This window comes from Propithecus coquereli, unplaced genomic scaffold (assembly GCF_000956105.1).
Source record: "Propithecus coquereli isolate 6110/MARCELLA unplaced genomic scaffold, Pcoq_1.0 Scaffold789, whole genome shotgun sequence".
NCBI classification, from domain to species: Eukaryota; Metazoa; Chordata; class Mammalia; order Primates; family Indriidae; genus Propithecus; species Propithecus coquereli.
In genome coordinates, this window is record NW_012154051.1 from 95743 (window position 1) to 111858 (window position 16116).

At 43.4% G+C, this 16116-nt stretch overlaps 1 protein-coding gene across 2 annotated transcripts in view; it reads left to right on the forward strand.

The window, feature by feature from the left end:
• Positions 1-3407: 3407 nt before the first annotated feature.
• Positions 3408-16116, forward strand: part of FBXO21 (F-box protein 21) — a 38613-nt gene continuing 25904 nt past the window's right edge. The window contains exons 1-4 of one of the 2 annotated variants that reach the window (XM_012662898.1): positions 3408-3703; positions 4542-4677; positions 6537-6631; positions 13556-13677. In XM_012662898.1, the coding sequence (XP_012518352.1) occupies positions 3465-3703; positions 4542-4677; positions 6537-6631; positions 13556-13677 (592 nt within the window). In that variant the 5' untranslated portion in view covers positions 3408-3464. The remainder of the gene's footprint in view (positions 3704-4541; positions 4678-6536; positions 6632-13555; positions 13678-16116) is intronic. The other variant, XM_012662899.1, reaches the window with a different exon arrangement.

A 16116-nucleotide genomic window follows, 5' to 3' on the forward strand; every position in this document is an offset into this window, starting at 1 on the left:
TCTTGAGAGTATATATGAATTAATAACATAATGCTTGGCTCTGTATAAAAAGATTGGGATTTCGCTGCATCTTTGTAATCCCATTAGCAGATTACTTGTGATAGGCATCGCAGTCTGGTTTCATGCTTATTTAATAATAAAACTCTTCAACAGCTGCAGGGAGGATTTTCTGGGTTGGCAGGAGATATTCTTTTTTTTCCCAACAGTATCTTGGTCCTCTTTGATCAGAAGACAGGAAGAAAGCGGCAGGGCTGGGATGTCATTGATAAGAAAGCGATAGTCGCTCCTAAGAAGGGCTCACCGATCGTCTCTCCCTTATGCCTGACTGGTTGGAAATGTTTTATCAAAATCTACGCACAGCCAGGACTGGTTTGCATCTTCTCAGGACCAGGGTAGGAGCTGGGGCAATGGCCACGGTGGGGACATGGATTAGAACAGTGACCACGGAGACCGAGGTACAGCAGGGAATACAGATCGTGAGCTCCCTCCCGGGCAGGTTGAGATTGAGGGGCCCAAGGGGGATGTCAGGTGAGCAGGCTAGGCCAGACTAGATCTCAGAGGAGTGGGTGGGGTGGAAGAGAGAAATGAGGACATGTAAATTGGGTTTGGATCAGCATTCGAGTCGTAGACAGGGGTGAGAAAGGGAAAGAGGGGCCGGCTGAGCTGCAAGGTGCCCCAACACGTAGCGTCTCAGTGGCTGCAATGGAGACTAAGCAGGTGCAGTTCCAGAGACAGGGGGAGAACCAGGAGAGAGCAGAGCCGCAGAGGCCAAGGCAGCCAGCACTTCGAGAAGAAGCAGTAAACAGTAGCCACTGCTGGCAGAGGGACAGCAGGAAGAAGGCCAGGAAACTTCCAGGAAATTTAAAGGCATGAAGGTCAAACTCTATCCCAGATCAGCCGACTCCAGGGGCCACTCTAAACCTTTGTTTTAATGACTTTAATGACAGTAGCAGCAGCTGCAGCAGCAGTGGTGTTAAGGGCTAAATTACGTACCCCCAAATTCATCCGTTGAAGTCTTAATCCCTTGTACCCCATAATGTGATTGTATGTGGAGATAGGGCCTTTAAAGAGGAAATTCAGCTATTAATAAAATAAAGTCACTAGGGTGGGCCCTAATCCAATAGGACTGGTGTCCTTACAGGAAGAGGCTAGGACACAGACACAGAGGGAAGATTTCGTGACAACACAGAGATCAAGCCAAGGACTGAGGACTCAGAAGAAATCAACCTTGCCCACACCTTTTTTTTTTTTTATAAAGAGACGAGTCCACTCTGTCGCCAGGTTGGAGTGCAGTGGCGCAACCATAGCTCCCTGCAGCCTTGAACTCCTGGATTCAAGTAATCCTCCTGCCTCGGCCTCTGGAGTAGCTGGGACTACAGGCGAGCGCCACCGTGCCCAGCCCTGCCCTCGCTTTGATCTTAGACTTTTAGCCTCCAGAACGGTGAGAAAATTAATTTCTGTTGTTGAAGCCACCCAGTCTGTAGCACTTTGTTACAGCAGCCCTAGGAAACTACACGAGCAGTAGCTATATATAAAAACTAGACACTTTTAAAAAAAAAAAACATATTGAGGTGAAATTCACATGACATAAAATGAGCCGTTTCAAAGCAAACAATTCAGTGGCATTTGGTACATTCCCAGTGTTGTGCAACCACCACCTCTGTGTAGTTGCAAAACGCTTCCAGCACTCTAGAATAAAACCCGTACGCACGGAGCAGTTTCTTCCCACACCCCATAGCACACTTTTATAGAGCACTTTCTCCGTGCCAGGCACTATTCTACACATCCTCACATGCATTTTTCCTTTCATTCTCACAGCAGCCCCAGGAGGCAGGCATTATTATTATACTTATTAGGTGAGAAACAGCCTCAGAAAGGCTAATTTGCTCTAGTCAGACAGGTGGTTAAGATGATTGCAATCAACAGATTATAACCGAGGATCTGCTACGTGCGGGGACTGTGTGAGTAACTAGGCTTCCGGGGGTGATTCAGACACAGTCCCAGTCCTGAAGTCACTTCGGATCTAGTGGGAAAGATGCACGTTGAATAAATAGTTATAAATCGAGTAAGTGTGAAATGCCAGGCAGGTGCTGGTGCTGGGGTGAGGGAAGGGAGGGCGACTGGAGAAGTTGAGCTGAGTCCTGGAGGAAGAGGAGGAGCAACTGGAAGGGAGGAGTTCTGGCATGAAGTGCATTCCAGCCAGCAGGAATAGTATACAAGTGAAGGCTGGAAGTGGGAGGAGAGGGAAGTCCAGCCTTGCCGGGAGCACGCATGGCTAGTGAGAGAGAGTGGCAAGAAGAGGTGAATTTGTACCTTCGCAATAGTGTTAGGGATTTCAGATTTCTTTCTAAGGGCAATAGGGAGCCATAGACGGCTCAACACCATCCATTGAGAGAAACTTTACTAGTTCAACTCTCTCCAGGGCATCCTGACTTCAACGTTGGGGAGAGCACTTCCTTGCAGCCTCCAGGAACTGACAATACATCATTCTAACCCTAATGGGACTTCGAGTTTGGGGGTGACAAGAACGCCATTTTTTTCACCTCTGTATTCCCTGGGCACACAACCCAGAGCCTAGCACCGAACTGAACTGAATTTAAACAAACAAAAAAAGGTGCAGGCCCTGGAATACCCACTCACATCTGAGTGGTAACTCCTGCTTTAAGCGTTCGAAACCAGGCTCTAGTACTTTTGTCTCCGTGGCTTTGAACCAGTGACTGCCACCCTAGGAGACTTGTTTTCCTTATCTGTATAATGGGTAGAATTATGATACCTACTGTGGGAGACCAGAATACGCCTCCCCAAAGTACGAAAGATCTTTGAGCTGAAGACAGTTAACAAGAGACTGATACAGGAGAGCTGTCTGCCCTCCCTCCATTAGCCTAAAAGCAGCACATAGACGTGGGGGCTATTCTCACCCCCTACAGAGGGCTCCAATGAGGAGTCCTCTAAACGTGTGGAGTGCTCGGCATCGCACGCACTCCAGAGTATTGTTTCTTATTATTACAGCACAGGGTTAAGAACATGGCCAAGCACAAGTCTAGCGGATCTGTGTCAGAATCCAAGACCAGGGATCCTGTGCAAGCCCCTCGCCTGCCTGAACCTCAGCTTCCCCGCCTGTCATTTGGAAAGAATATGTTAATAGTTTCTAGGGTTGTTGGGAAGATCCAAGGAGCTAATGCACAGGAAGAGCTCGGCACATACGACAACATATACAATTTTTGTCAATTTTTAAAATTAACTAATTTTTTTAAAAATCAGGGCTGCTATTGCTATCTCGGAACACAGAGCGCATTTATTTCCTCCCTTGGGCGGCGCTGCCATCCACCCGGCCCCGGTCCGAGGAGGTGTGGCCTAGGCGGGTGGGCGGGGCTATCTTTGGGCCCGCCTCCCCGAGGCGGGTGGGCGGGGCGAAGCGGGGCGCCCCGGCGCGCGCGCGCGGCGGCCCCAGGTACGCGGACAAGATGGCGGCGGCAGCGGTCGACAACGCGATGGAAGTGGTGCCGGCGCTGGCGGAGGAGGCCGCGCCCGAGGCGGGGGGCCTCAGCTGCCTGGTCAGTCTGCCGGGCGAGGTGCTGGAGTACATCCTGTGCTGCGGCTCGCTGGCGGCCGCCGACATCGGCCGCGTCTCCAGCACCTGCCGGCGGCTGCGCGAGCTGTGCCAGAGCAGCGGGAAGGTGTGGAAGGAGCAGTTCCGGGTGAGGTGAGCCAGCGGCCCCGCGCCCCCCGCTCTGCGCCCCGGGGACCGGCCCGCCCGGCCCGAGCCGCCGCCCCCCGCGCTCCCCGCGGCCGCCCCGCACGCGGACCGCACCCCGGACCCCTTCCCGCGGACCGACAGACAAAGGCCTCCAGGCCGCCGACTGCCCGGCCCCGCGGGCCACGCGCGCGGACCCTCGGGTGCCCAAATGGCGCATCCCGGAGCGCCGAGCAGACGGGCCCTCCATAAAGGATGACGCTGGTAGCGTCGCAGCCAACCCATTTTGCGCGCTGCTTTTGTGCCCGACTCTGTGCTAAAATGTTTACATGGATCCAGTGATGCGGTGATCTAGCGGGCGCAGCATCCCCCGGTTGGTGTGGACAGCACAGATTTCGGTGTGGACCCGGGATAAAAATCTGGCCCTGCATACTCCCGCTGTGACCTTGGGGGTAGCGACTTCCCGTTTTTGAGCCCTGTTCATCGACATGGAATCACCGTGATAATTAGACCTACCTTTTGCGGTGATTATTAAATGAGATGCTATGTAGGAAACACACCGCCCAAGGCCCCGGCTTCTGGGAGGCGCGCAATCAATGTTCACTGTCCTCGTCATCATTATTATTGTTGCTGCCACTGCCCCCATTTTATAGATGGGGAATGGAAACAGGGCATTCATGTCACCATGCCAAGGTCACACTTGTGAGTGAGTGCGTGCGTGCCGGGCGGGGATTTGAACGAGGTCCATCACCAGAGCCCTTCTTTCCCCAGACTGTGCTGCTGTCCCTGTTTTGCAAGGCTGCCTTTGAGTCTCTGTTAAGCTGAGGGGGTGTTTCTTTCCTTGTAGGTGGCCTTCCCTTATGAAACACTACAGCCCCACCGACTACGTCAATTGGTTGGAGGAGTATAAAGTTCGGCAGAAAGCTGGGTTAGAAGCCCGGAAGATCGTAGCCTCGTTCTCGAAGAGGTTCTTTTCAGAGCACGTAAGGATCTCTTTCTTGATGTGGCTCTAAGCTCTGGTAGTGTTTGTGTCTGGGTCTGTAGGCATTAGCTCATCCAGCTCTTTTTGGTATATCCCTTTTCAATGCTCGCACAATCCCTTACTCACTCGCATGGCTGCAAGAGTCATTGTGTTCTTTTCCTCCTATCCAACAACATGAAGCCAGCTTTACTTTTCTAAAGCCAGAGAGAGAATGGGGGTGGAGGGAGTAGGGAAGGACGCGCAGCACAATGTAGAGGGGTATCCAGAGCAGCGTGATTTCTCTTCAAGTGGGTCAAACCTATTTTTTGCAACCTCCACATGATTTGGGAAATCATCAATGATTGAACACTATAAATTTCTCCCAGTCGTTTTCCCACAAGGGTTGACAAAATTAATGTGGTTCTTCTCTCTGGCTTTGCAGGTTCTACACAGTAGTGAACTGCATTATTTGTTAAGGTAACAGGATTAAAAGCTACCTATAAATCAGAATTATTACTCCTTCAAATAAAATTGTCTTGCATTCATTATCCCTGAAAAGTTTTTTTTTTTTTTAATTGCAGAAATACATGGTGGGTTTTTTTTTTTTTCCTTCCCCTTCCCCAAAATGTCTCACAGAAGTTTCTGTATCCACTTCTGATTCTGAACTTTTTGTAACTCTGGAAAATAGTCCACTGTAAGATTTTAAAGTCATCAAACTATCAGATATTGATTTCTGATTGGAGGTCTAGAAATAAAGCCAGTCTGATTTATTTGATTATTCTGTTTTGCTGAAGACTACTTATGGTTTTCTAAGTACTCTTAGTTAATGGAGTTCATACGTTTGAAATGTTTTCAAGGTTTTTCAAGTTTTGAAAGGGAAGATTTGAACTTTGAACAAATTTGAACTTATTCCCTTATGGGGAATAAAAATGGACATTCCCTAGTGTAATTTATTTCTATAAATGTTTATTAAAGTTAGAATAAACAAATTTGTGCTCTACTTTGGGGAAGCCATGCCCCGGCTAAAAGCATTTGTTAATACTGGGTTAAGTGTGTTTGCACATACATATTTTGGCATGAGATGTGTTTGATGCAATTGGTTGTGGGCTACTAGTTTGCAACCTCTGCTTCTAGTCCAGCTGGTTTTGTGTGCATTTTTAACAGTCTGTGCCTTTGTCTAATAATGATGGATTGTTGTGTTTTTTTCCTTAGCTCCCTCTTTCCCGGTACCACTGCTTAATTAGAAGTATGTCAAGGACTTTGAACACAGCAGGAGCATACTTAAGATTGATCTGTGGGTGGGCAGTTGCGTTGGCTCAGGACCCTGTAGTCCTATGTTCTCGACATGCACACAGGTTTACCTGAAATGTTCTGGCTACTTTCGAAAAGAAAAGTGGGAGAAGTCCTAGAATTTTAATCTGAGAGCATCTTAAAACTCTTTGTGCCACCACCTCAATTTGCAGAGGAGAAAACATGCCCAGCAATTTAAAGGAGTTGCCTAACCCCCTAGGCTTACCGCTCTGGCCCTCCTCTCCTAGTTGACTATAACGTAGACTATGTGAGATAATCATTGTGAATTATGAAATTTTGTAGTTCTAGTCCATGTTTTAGAGCTATTTTTCTTCACATTAGAACTCTATCAGTTTCAGAAATTCCAATCTATGAAAACATAATTAATTTACAAGTAACAACAAGATCTGAGCAAATTATATTTTCTTTCCATGTTCCTTTCCACCCACGGAGAGTAGTGCAGGATAGTGTAGAGTAGCTGTTACCACTGTCCGTAGGAGTGGACGTCTTCGTTGCAGCTCAGGTTTGTGTATGAAAGTGACGGCTGTATTAATACTCAAATTGAGGCCTACTTGTGTGTCTTCTTCATAGGTTCCTTGTAACGGCTTCAGTGACATTGAGAACCTTGAGGGACCAGAGATTTTTTTTGAGGATGAGCTGGTGTGTATCCTAAATATGGAAGGAAGGTAAGCCGTAGCTTTAGCAGGAAATTTTTGTTTGGTCGTTTCAATAACTCCAGAATAAATTGCTGTAATATGTGTGTAGCCGAACTCTGGAACATGTGTTTCCAGATATGTTTTCATGTCTTGCCATAGTTACTGTTTTGAAAAGTTCTATGTATATAAGGTAAATACACTGGAACAGTTGATATATAAAGAAACCTTGCAAAAATCCTTTTGGAAAGAAGAGGGAATTAATGTTTAGCACTACTATGTGTGTCAAACACTGTGTTCTGGGCACTTGCATCTGTATGTCATTTAGAAACCTTTTGGTAAAATAAGTCATCTCTCCTTTATTATTAATATTGCCTCTCCACCTACCACTACCAAATTTGCCTGCCATGAATTGCAACTTTTTATTTTTTAAAAATAATTTCTCAAGCATATCTTAATGGATGATTTTTTTTTTTTTACAATTTCTGAATTTTGGTACAAAATAATCTTACTTTGGTCTTGAACATTGTAGGTATTTGATTGAATCTTTTCTCTGCCAGTCAAAAAACTGTGTTACTTAGGTGCTCTCCTGATCAAGAAGAGCCTGTTACCTCTTGGAGGTTGCTCAAAAGTTCTTCTGCCTTATATTTTCTGCTTAATTTCTAATTCACATGAAAGATGACTTGGTTTCCAGTTTAACTTGCCTGTGGATAAGATTTTCTGCTCTAAAAGTTCTGAAAACTTTCTGGCGATGGAAGATAAGAATGCTAGTTTAGCATCTTAAGAGAAATTGTTTGCGAAATATTTCACAAACAAGGTGTAAAGTCGTTGTGAAATATCTCTCAAACAAGGTGCAAAATATTTTCGTTGTTGTTTCTCAAGGGGATTTGGGAGAGAGAAATATCTATCAGTGGAACAACTGTGGGTAGAGGTAAGATGTGTCACTATTCTAGGCCTTGGATGAGTTCGGATGCAGAGGTCATTTTTCTGTTTCTATTTTGGTTTATCTATAAATGAATTGAAGTATGATCTAATAGTCAGTATTGTGCAGCCTTAAAAATAAAAGCTGACTTGTGTTTTTTATGCGTGTACATGTATACTTTTAAAAATACATATATGCGATCTCATTCCTACTTTATTGCTTATTTTGGTTTGAGGTTTAGTGCAGACTTTGTTTTTTTGTTTGTTTTTTTTTTTGAGACAGAGTCTCACTCTCTTGCCCGGGCCAGAGTGCCGTGGCATCATCCTAGCTCACAGCAACCTCAAACTCCTGGGCTCGAGCGATCCTCCTGCCTCAGCCTCCCGAATAGCTGGGACTACAGGCATGTGCCACCATGCTCGGCTAATTTATATATATGTATATATATATATATATTTTTTTTAGTTGTCCAGCTGATATCTCTCTATATTTTTAGTAGAGACGGGGTCTCGTTCTTGCTCAGGCTGGTCTCGAACTCCCGAGCTCAAACAATCCACCTGCCTCGGCCTCTCAGAGTGCTAGGATTATAGGTGTGAGCCACCACGCCCGGCCTGTTTTTTCTTACTATGCTGTTTCCCATTTCTGCCCTGTTCCCTCCATTGACACTGGCTTTCCCTGCCCCCACTGCTGTAATTGCTAGTGACAACCTAGGTTGTACTCTTCCGTGCGAATAGACAGTAAGACAGATGGGGCGGGGCGGGGGGCAGCAGGATCATTATTTCATAAATTGGGATCACATAGTAGGTACTTTTCTAAATTATTTTCTCTTGTTCATCATTACTTTAGGGAAATCTATCCTAATCAACTGGTAAAAAATCAAATTCACTTTTGTTAATGGCTACCTACTATTTTGTCATATATTACACAATTTATTTAACCATTCTCCTATTGATGGGCAACCACTTTCTTTTCAATTTTGTATCACTGTGTGAAGAGAGATGTTTCTAGTGGTTTCATTTCTGAGCAATAGATTCCTGGGAATGGATTTCCTGGGTCAGATTATAGGATGTTATTGAAAAATTTAATATTCAGTTGTCTTTGAATGGCAAGACTTACTATCACAAAAAAATGTCAGTTCTCCTAAAATTAATATATAAACATAATGCCATTCCAATTAGGAGTCACACAGGATTTTTTGGAAGTAGGAAGGGTTGTGTTCTTTCATTTTTCCTTTTATTTGCATAATATTGTCATAAAATATATACAGAAGACTAAATTCACAAGAAGAGCCAGAAAAAAATTTTTTTTTAATAATCACCATGGCAAACTTGCATCACTAGATAATAGGACATAATTATAAAGCTACTTATAATCAAAACAATGCACTCTTTAAGTTAAAATAGATAGTCACATCAGTAGTGGAGGATAATTGAGAAACATGTTCCAGAATAAAAGATAATTTACTATAATTAAACTCTGAGGGAAAAAATGGATTATTTAATAAATGATACTGGATATAACTGGAAGAAAGTAAAACATGCATGATATACAAAAATTATTCCAAAGGATTAAACAATGGAAATTTTAAAATGAGCACAATGAAAATCCCTCAAGAAAATAAGAGACTTTGTATGCAATCTAAGGAGACCTCCTTAACCAAGACTGATAGTGCAGAAGCAATAAAAGAACATAGACAAATGATTTAGTGACAAAAAAAATAAACTTCTGTATGACTAAAGAAACTATCAGCAAAATCAGTAGAACTCTTACGAATTTCCAAAAACTGAAAAACCTACAAAGGACAGGAGGACAACACTCACTGCCAAATGGCCAACGGCCATCATGTAAAAACATTTAAATTCACTATTCAAAGAAATGTTAAGTAAAATAACAACGAAATAATGCTTTTTTTACTTATCAGATTGGCAAAAAAGACTGAAAATGCATAGCCAATACAGATACATATTGTTACAGTCTTTTTAGAAATAAATATAAATATTCCCTTGGCCTAACACATATATTTTGGGCCTAAAATAGGGTTGTTTTTAAATGACGCGCAATACACCATATTTCAAAATATTTTGGGATGCCAGTTTTCATGGAGAACCCTCTTTGTATTCATTCCTGGCAAATGCCTGTGGTTTGGATATGGAAAGCCTAAGAAGGAAGAAGCATAGTTTCTATAAATGCTAAGGTATCAATCCCTGGGGATTTTAAAACAGTTTGCATTTACGGTGTTCTATGTGGTCTTAAAAAAGAATACATCCTACAAATAAGTATTTGAAACAAGGGCACATACTGTACCTGAGAAAATAGGCCTAGAACGACTAATACTGAGACATATTTTCGTAAAATTACAGAATTTTAAAGACAGAAAAGTCCTTTGGGCATCCAGGCAAAAAAGATGAAGTCATTTATAAGGAAGAGAAAATCAGAATATCATTAGACTTTCAGCAAATTGTTGAAGTTGCTTTGTGCAGGGGATGAGGGTGGAGAACATACTTAAGATACTCTAGGATCTAAAGAAAATGTCGGCCAATGATTTTTATATCCAGCCGAACTGACTTCCAAATATAAAGACTGCAAATGAACTTATCAACTTGCAAGAACTAGGGGACTTTTCAGCCCTTTCTGACAAATGTGGAAAATAAGCCTTAAACAATCAAAAAAAACAGAGAGATACGGACATAAGGACTGGCGATGAACATTAAATACATATTTATTCGTAAAACTGAATCCAAACGAGGGTCATAGAGGAGAAAGTATTGCATATGTAATGGCCATAAGCCCTGTCAGTGTAGATACAGTACATCTGTTTAAAAAAATGAACAGACAGTGGGAAAGAACGTGTGAAATATTTAGCTGTTTTCAGTAATCATAAAAGTGATGAGAATATTAGTCTTGTTATTCCGTGGCTGGTGTGTGTGTATATGTAATGAATTATTACATGATATTCTAATTCTAGCATCCCTGGTATCCTGGAGAAGAAGAATTCTCCTGGAATAAAGAACGTGTAGGTATAAGATAGAAGAAGGTCAAAGCCATGTACTTCTGAATTTGAAGTGTCAGTATGAACTTGTGAGATGTTTTATATTCAGATACATATAGGTATATGTAAGTGCATATGTGTGTGTACACACATGCACACACACTAAACGCACTAGCCTGTCCACTGAAAAGGTCTAGAAACAATAACCAACCCAGTAGAAATGATCTTCCCTGGTGTACAGATTGTGATCTTGATGTAACATTTTCCACCAAAAGAAGCTAGGGTTTTTGGAGAGATGACTGATTTTACGTCTAGTGTAGGAAATTTAAAAGATGAACCCGGAGCATCTTGGAAGCCTGGAACCAGATAGCAAGAAAACTGACAATACTTGATGTCAAAAACTTTCAAGGGCCAACATGAAGAGGCTTTCATTGGCCAAAGATGTGACAATTTGAACATCTATGTGCATAGTAACTGGAATGGATTGAAACACATCAAATATGTTTAGCTCCATGAGTTCATAATAATACTCAAAACAACAGTTAATTGGTGACCTGTGGAGGATAATAGGAACCAAAATCATTATTTTGAAAAATTATAAATAAAAGAAAAAATATGAGCATTTATCCTGCCTTTCCAATATGCTTTACTGTTGGGGGATCAAATACTAGATATGGGAAGTTTTTCTTCTAGCAGAATTCCAGCTCATAAATGAAGGAATGGTTGAATTAGAATATCACCGCTTTGTAACCTCTAACGAACTAACATATCAGTGCATTCAGTAACAAGTGCTGCTAACCTCCCAGAAGAGACAGCCGAGCGTTACTGCTTCCTGATAGAAGAATGCATTACCTCCTATGAAGTCATCTTGCCAAGTAAAGGGAATCTGAATCTGATCAAGCCTGTATATCGAATTTATAGGAGATTTGGAAGACCATGTTAAATTGCATCACATGGTTGCAATCAGAAAATTCCAGACTGTGGGAAACTACAGGTCAAACAACCTGACTTCTTCAACAAACAAAAGTGCAAGGAGGAAAAAAAAAATGGAGGGGGAGTCTGTAGATTAAGACATTTAAAAGACAAAAACAGACTAGAGTGTTTAGGGATGCACATTTGGTGGTAATACCTTAGAGAAAAGGAAGTGATGACCATAGAGGTGTGGATTGTGGTTATTTATTTATTCTGTAGAGACGGGGTCTTGCTGTGTTGCCCAGGCTGGTCATGAACTCCTGGCCTCAAGTGATCCTCCCACTTCGGCCTCCCAGAGTGCTCTGGTTACAGGTGTGAGCCACTGCCCCCGGCCTGGAATGTGAATATTGTTGAAGGGGAAGGAGGAGGTTCCCCCTGGAGGTTCCTGGTGTGTCCACAAAGCTCTGTTTCCTGGCCTGAGTGGTGGATCCAAGAGTGTTTGCCTTATAATGATTCATTAAGCTACTCGTTTGTTTCATGTGATTTTCTAGATTGATGTACTTCACAACTCAAAGGTTAAAAAGTGGGTAAAACATAGGTAATTCTGCTGATTTTCATTTACCTTCCTCAAGATTGGCGAGTTCTTTGTTTCTTCATGAACTTTGATCACTGTCTCTCTTCTGCTTCTTACAATCCCTGCGTATGTTGGGGAGGCCTGGCGAAGAATTTTATTCATTCATCAAGTTTTATTGAGCAGCTGCTGTGTGCCAGAGACTATCCTAGGCATGGGGGCTGCAGCAGTGAACAACATACAGGAAATTCTTGCCGTTATGGAGCTTACACTGTAGTAGGGGAGATGGGCACTAAAAAATAAGTGAGATACTTATTATGTTAGGAAATGAGAAGCGCTAGAGAGAAGTACTAATCAGGCAAGAGGGCAAGGGATTGGTGGGGGATGCTGCTTTAAATAGGGTAGGGGGGCCTTACTCAACGGGACATTTGAGTCAGCACCTAGGCGGAGGTGGGAGAACAGAGTGCAGATCTCCAGGGAGAGAATGTTCCGGTCAGAAAGAACAGAGAGTGCTAAGGTGAGCACCAGCCAGGCATGGTAAAGGAACAGCAGGGACGCCAGTGTGCCTAGCTGGCTGGACTGGGGGGAGTGGTAGGAATCGAGGTCAGAGCTAATGGGACGAGAGTTTAAGAGATCTTTTAGTTTCTCATTAGAACTTGGGCTTTTACTTTGAGCACGGTGGGAAGCCACTGGGGAATTGGGGGTCGGGGATTGTGGTGGTGGGACTGAACATTTGACTGGAGCGTGCTGGCTGCTGAATGGAGGCCAGACTGTGGCGGGCAGGGTGTGGAGCAGGAAGCTCAGTTAGGGGAATGTTACCGTAATACAAAAGGTGATGGCAGCTTGGGCGAGTTGGTGAGAAGTGTTCACATTTTAAATATGTTTTGAAGATAGAACCCATTGGCTGGTGGGTTGAATGTGGTTTATGAGAGAAAGCAAGGCATCCAGTATGACTCAGAGGTTTTCGGCCTCTCTGGACGATGGAGTTGCCTTTATCTGAGATGAGGGTAACTCTGGGAGGGTGAGGTTTGAGGTGCTCAGTGCTATCCACGTGGGGATGTGGAGTAGAGGGGTAGTGGTGGTTGGATGTACAGGTCCGGAGTTCAAGGGAGAACACCGTCTGTGAAATAAAGTGGGGCTTGTGAGTGCTGGTGATACTCGAGACCATGAGACTAGATGAGCTTACCATGGCCGTGAGCGCAGACCCAGGTGCCCCAAGGCAGAGAGACGCCAAAGGGTTCCACGTGCCTCCCTGACCCCTGAAGCTCAGCTCGCTTTTCTGGCTCGTCTTCCATTTTCCTGTTGGCAAAGACACAGGCAGGTAAATCTGAAGCCAAACAGATAGCTGTTTCCTCAAATGTCAGCGCAACTGATTTAGCGTGACATTACAAAAAGTCCTCAACTGTGCTCCCCGCTTCCATGATAATAAGCAAGTACGATAAGATCGGGAGCTAATTTTATTTTTCTTGCTAAGTACACTACATGGTATGATTAATGTAAAGCAAAAAACAGGTAATTGAAAGTTTTCAAGTCTTAATTCTCATCAACTTGTTTGTTTGTTTCCAGAAAAGCTTTGACTTGGAAATACTACGCAAAAAAAATTCTTTACTACCTACGGCAACAGAAAATTTTAAATAATCTTAAGGCTTTTCTTCAGCAGCCCGATGACTACGAATCATACCTTGAAGGTGGGTCTTTTCCCATCCATGCATGTGGACGGCGGTATTTCAGTAGGTAGCCACGCCGCAGCGGGGACCGTCCCTGGTAAAGGAGCGGAAAGTTAACCGTGGCCATGGGCTTCTGCAGGTTGGCTTATGTGGTCTGACCGATGAAGTAGGCAAAACTCTTAAACTTAGAGCTAAGATATTGTCAAAATCAGCTAAAGAGATAGTGTTTTTTAAAGGTTCATTATGGGTTGAAAGTATGAGATTGGTATATTAGCTAATGAGGTAAATTTCCTATTTTTCTACTCTGCAAAGCATCATTTCCAAATCAGAAAGAAATAAAATCAGTTTTGTCTCCACGTGACCTTGAGCACATCCCTTAACCTCTGGTTGCAGTTTATTGAGGACAGAATGTTCTTGTGCATCAGCAAGTCTGTTTGTCCATAATAAGAAGTCAGGAGAAAGAAGTTGAGTGGACAGGCAAGATAAAAGGAGTAACTTTTTGTTCTTACTAAATTGAACAGGAACAAAATGTGACTTCATTTTTTTTTAACTATTTTTAATTCCTACGATAGTACACAAACACTCCCATAAGTTCTGGTCATGAAACACAGATAGGAATGATCATTTACTTTCATTCTCTACTCACAATGATTTACCAGACTCAGTGATTTTTTTTTTTTCCTTTCCAATGTGTCTTATCGTCATGTTGTCCCCATTCTGTTACTGTTTTCTTGAGGGCTGTGGCCCCCTCTCTCAGCAACAGCATTCTAAGTACTACTTGTTTTCATGAACATCCCCCCGTCCTGCCCTCAAGTCGGCCAGATTATCAGTGCCTGTCCAGCCTGAAACCCAGCTTCTCACTGCTCCCTATGAAACCTGCATTGTGGATGGCTGATTTCCTTTTTCTGGTTAAATCTCTGCCTGCTTTTCAATGCCCTCCACAATCCTGGCATCCCCCCAACTCCAAACCTTTGCCCCTTGCACTCCAGAGTGTCCCATTTGTTCCAGCCAGGCCATTGACACAACACAGACGCACCTGGCTTCACTTCCTCATCTGTGGTATCTGTCTTCCCCACAATTCTCTCTGGAAAGTTCAGCCGAAGCCTCACTTCCATTGAGTTTCGACTGCTTCTTGCAGATTTTCCAGGCCGCAGAGCTACCACAGTAGCATTGAGTAGTAAACTGACTTGCATCGTTTCTGTTTCCTGTGTATGCATTTTTTTCTCTGACTATTCACTGAGTTTCTTATATTCCTGGTCCTTGTGTTATGATCACTGTATGCCCCACGATGCCTAGCGCAGATGCTCGTTGATTATAGGAAAGTCTAATATCCAAAAGGAAATGAAAAATCTGTTTTAGTTGATTAAAATAAAATATCCTTACCACCCCAGAATACTCCCATATGTACACTGGAGTTGAGAGTCATCCTATCTTCTGTTTATTTCACAGTTAAGAATAGTTTGATGAGTTTTATTTTCTGTAGCTTATGTATGAAAACGAAGACTTCTTTTTCATTTTCCAAATATGAAGCTATAATTTTCAAATAGCCCATCCAAACCAGTGGCATTGGAAAGCCATTGAAGGTTTCTGAGTAGTTGAGTGAATGAAAGTTGGCTCCAGGGTTTCAATCCTTGCTGCCTGCGTAGAACAGTGCCCGTGCTACTGAAGAAATCTGGGAACCATAGCGTTAGGGTGGAGTGGATTTAAGAAGTGCAGCACGAACTCTGCCGCTTGCAGGTCGGGCAGCCCTGGCCCATGGAGGCCCAGGAGCCAGCCCTCAGCAGTAGGTCTCCCAACACCCATCACCTACTTTCAGGTCCTTGGGGTGTTGGCAGGGGGGTCAGGATCCTGAGCTGGTCTGAGAGCTCTTAAGTTGAATATGACTCAAGGGCTTTTCAGTGAGACTGTCCCGTACCAAATGATGAAGCTAGCTCTTCAGGCTGTGGTTAAAATTTAGCTAAGGCTGCGAAGGATAGTGATTTTAAGAGACTGTCTGCGGCGTGTTCTGTGCAGCTCTCTCTGCTGCAGCTTCCCTGTTTATCTCACTTGCAAGCAGGGTTATCTCCAGAGTCCATTTGCTGCTCACCCCTGAGAGGTGTAATTTGTTGAAATGGCATGTCTGTCACAGAGGGCTTTCAATGTTTTTTTTGAATAAAGGAACTGTCTTACACCATTAAGTTTCTGGAGTCGTTGGATTTTGAACCAATAAGAGAGTTAGACAGGGAGAGAAAAGTAGCTTGAAAAGATCTCCTTTATGGCATTTGTTTCTTTTTTTGTAATAGAATGTGGGAATATGCCACATATCACGCAGGTTTTTTTTTTTTCTTTCTTGAGTCCGTGACCTCTGAAAGAGGTTTGGTTTATTAAAAAAAAAAAAAAGTAAAGTGTAAGCTCCATTGTCATGAAAACATTTGTTATTCCTTCTCAGTGCATTAGCAGGAGGCCTGGCAGCCAAGATAT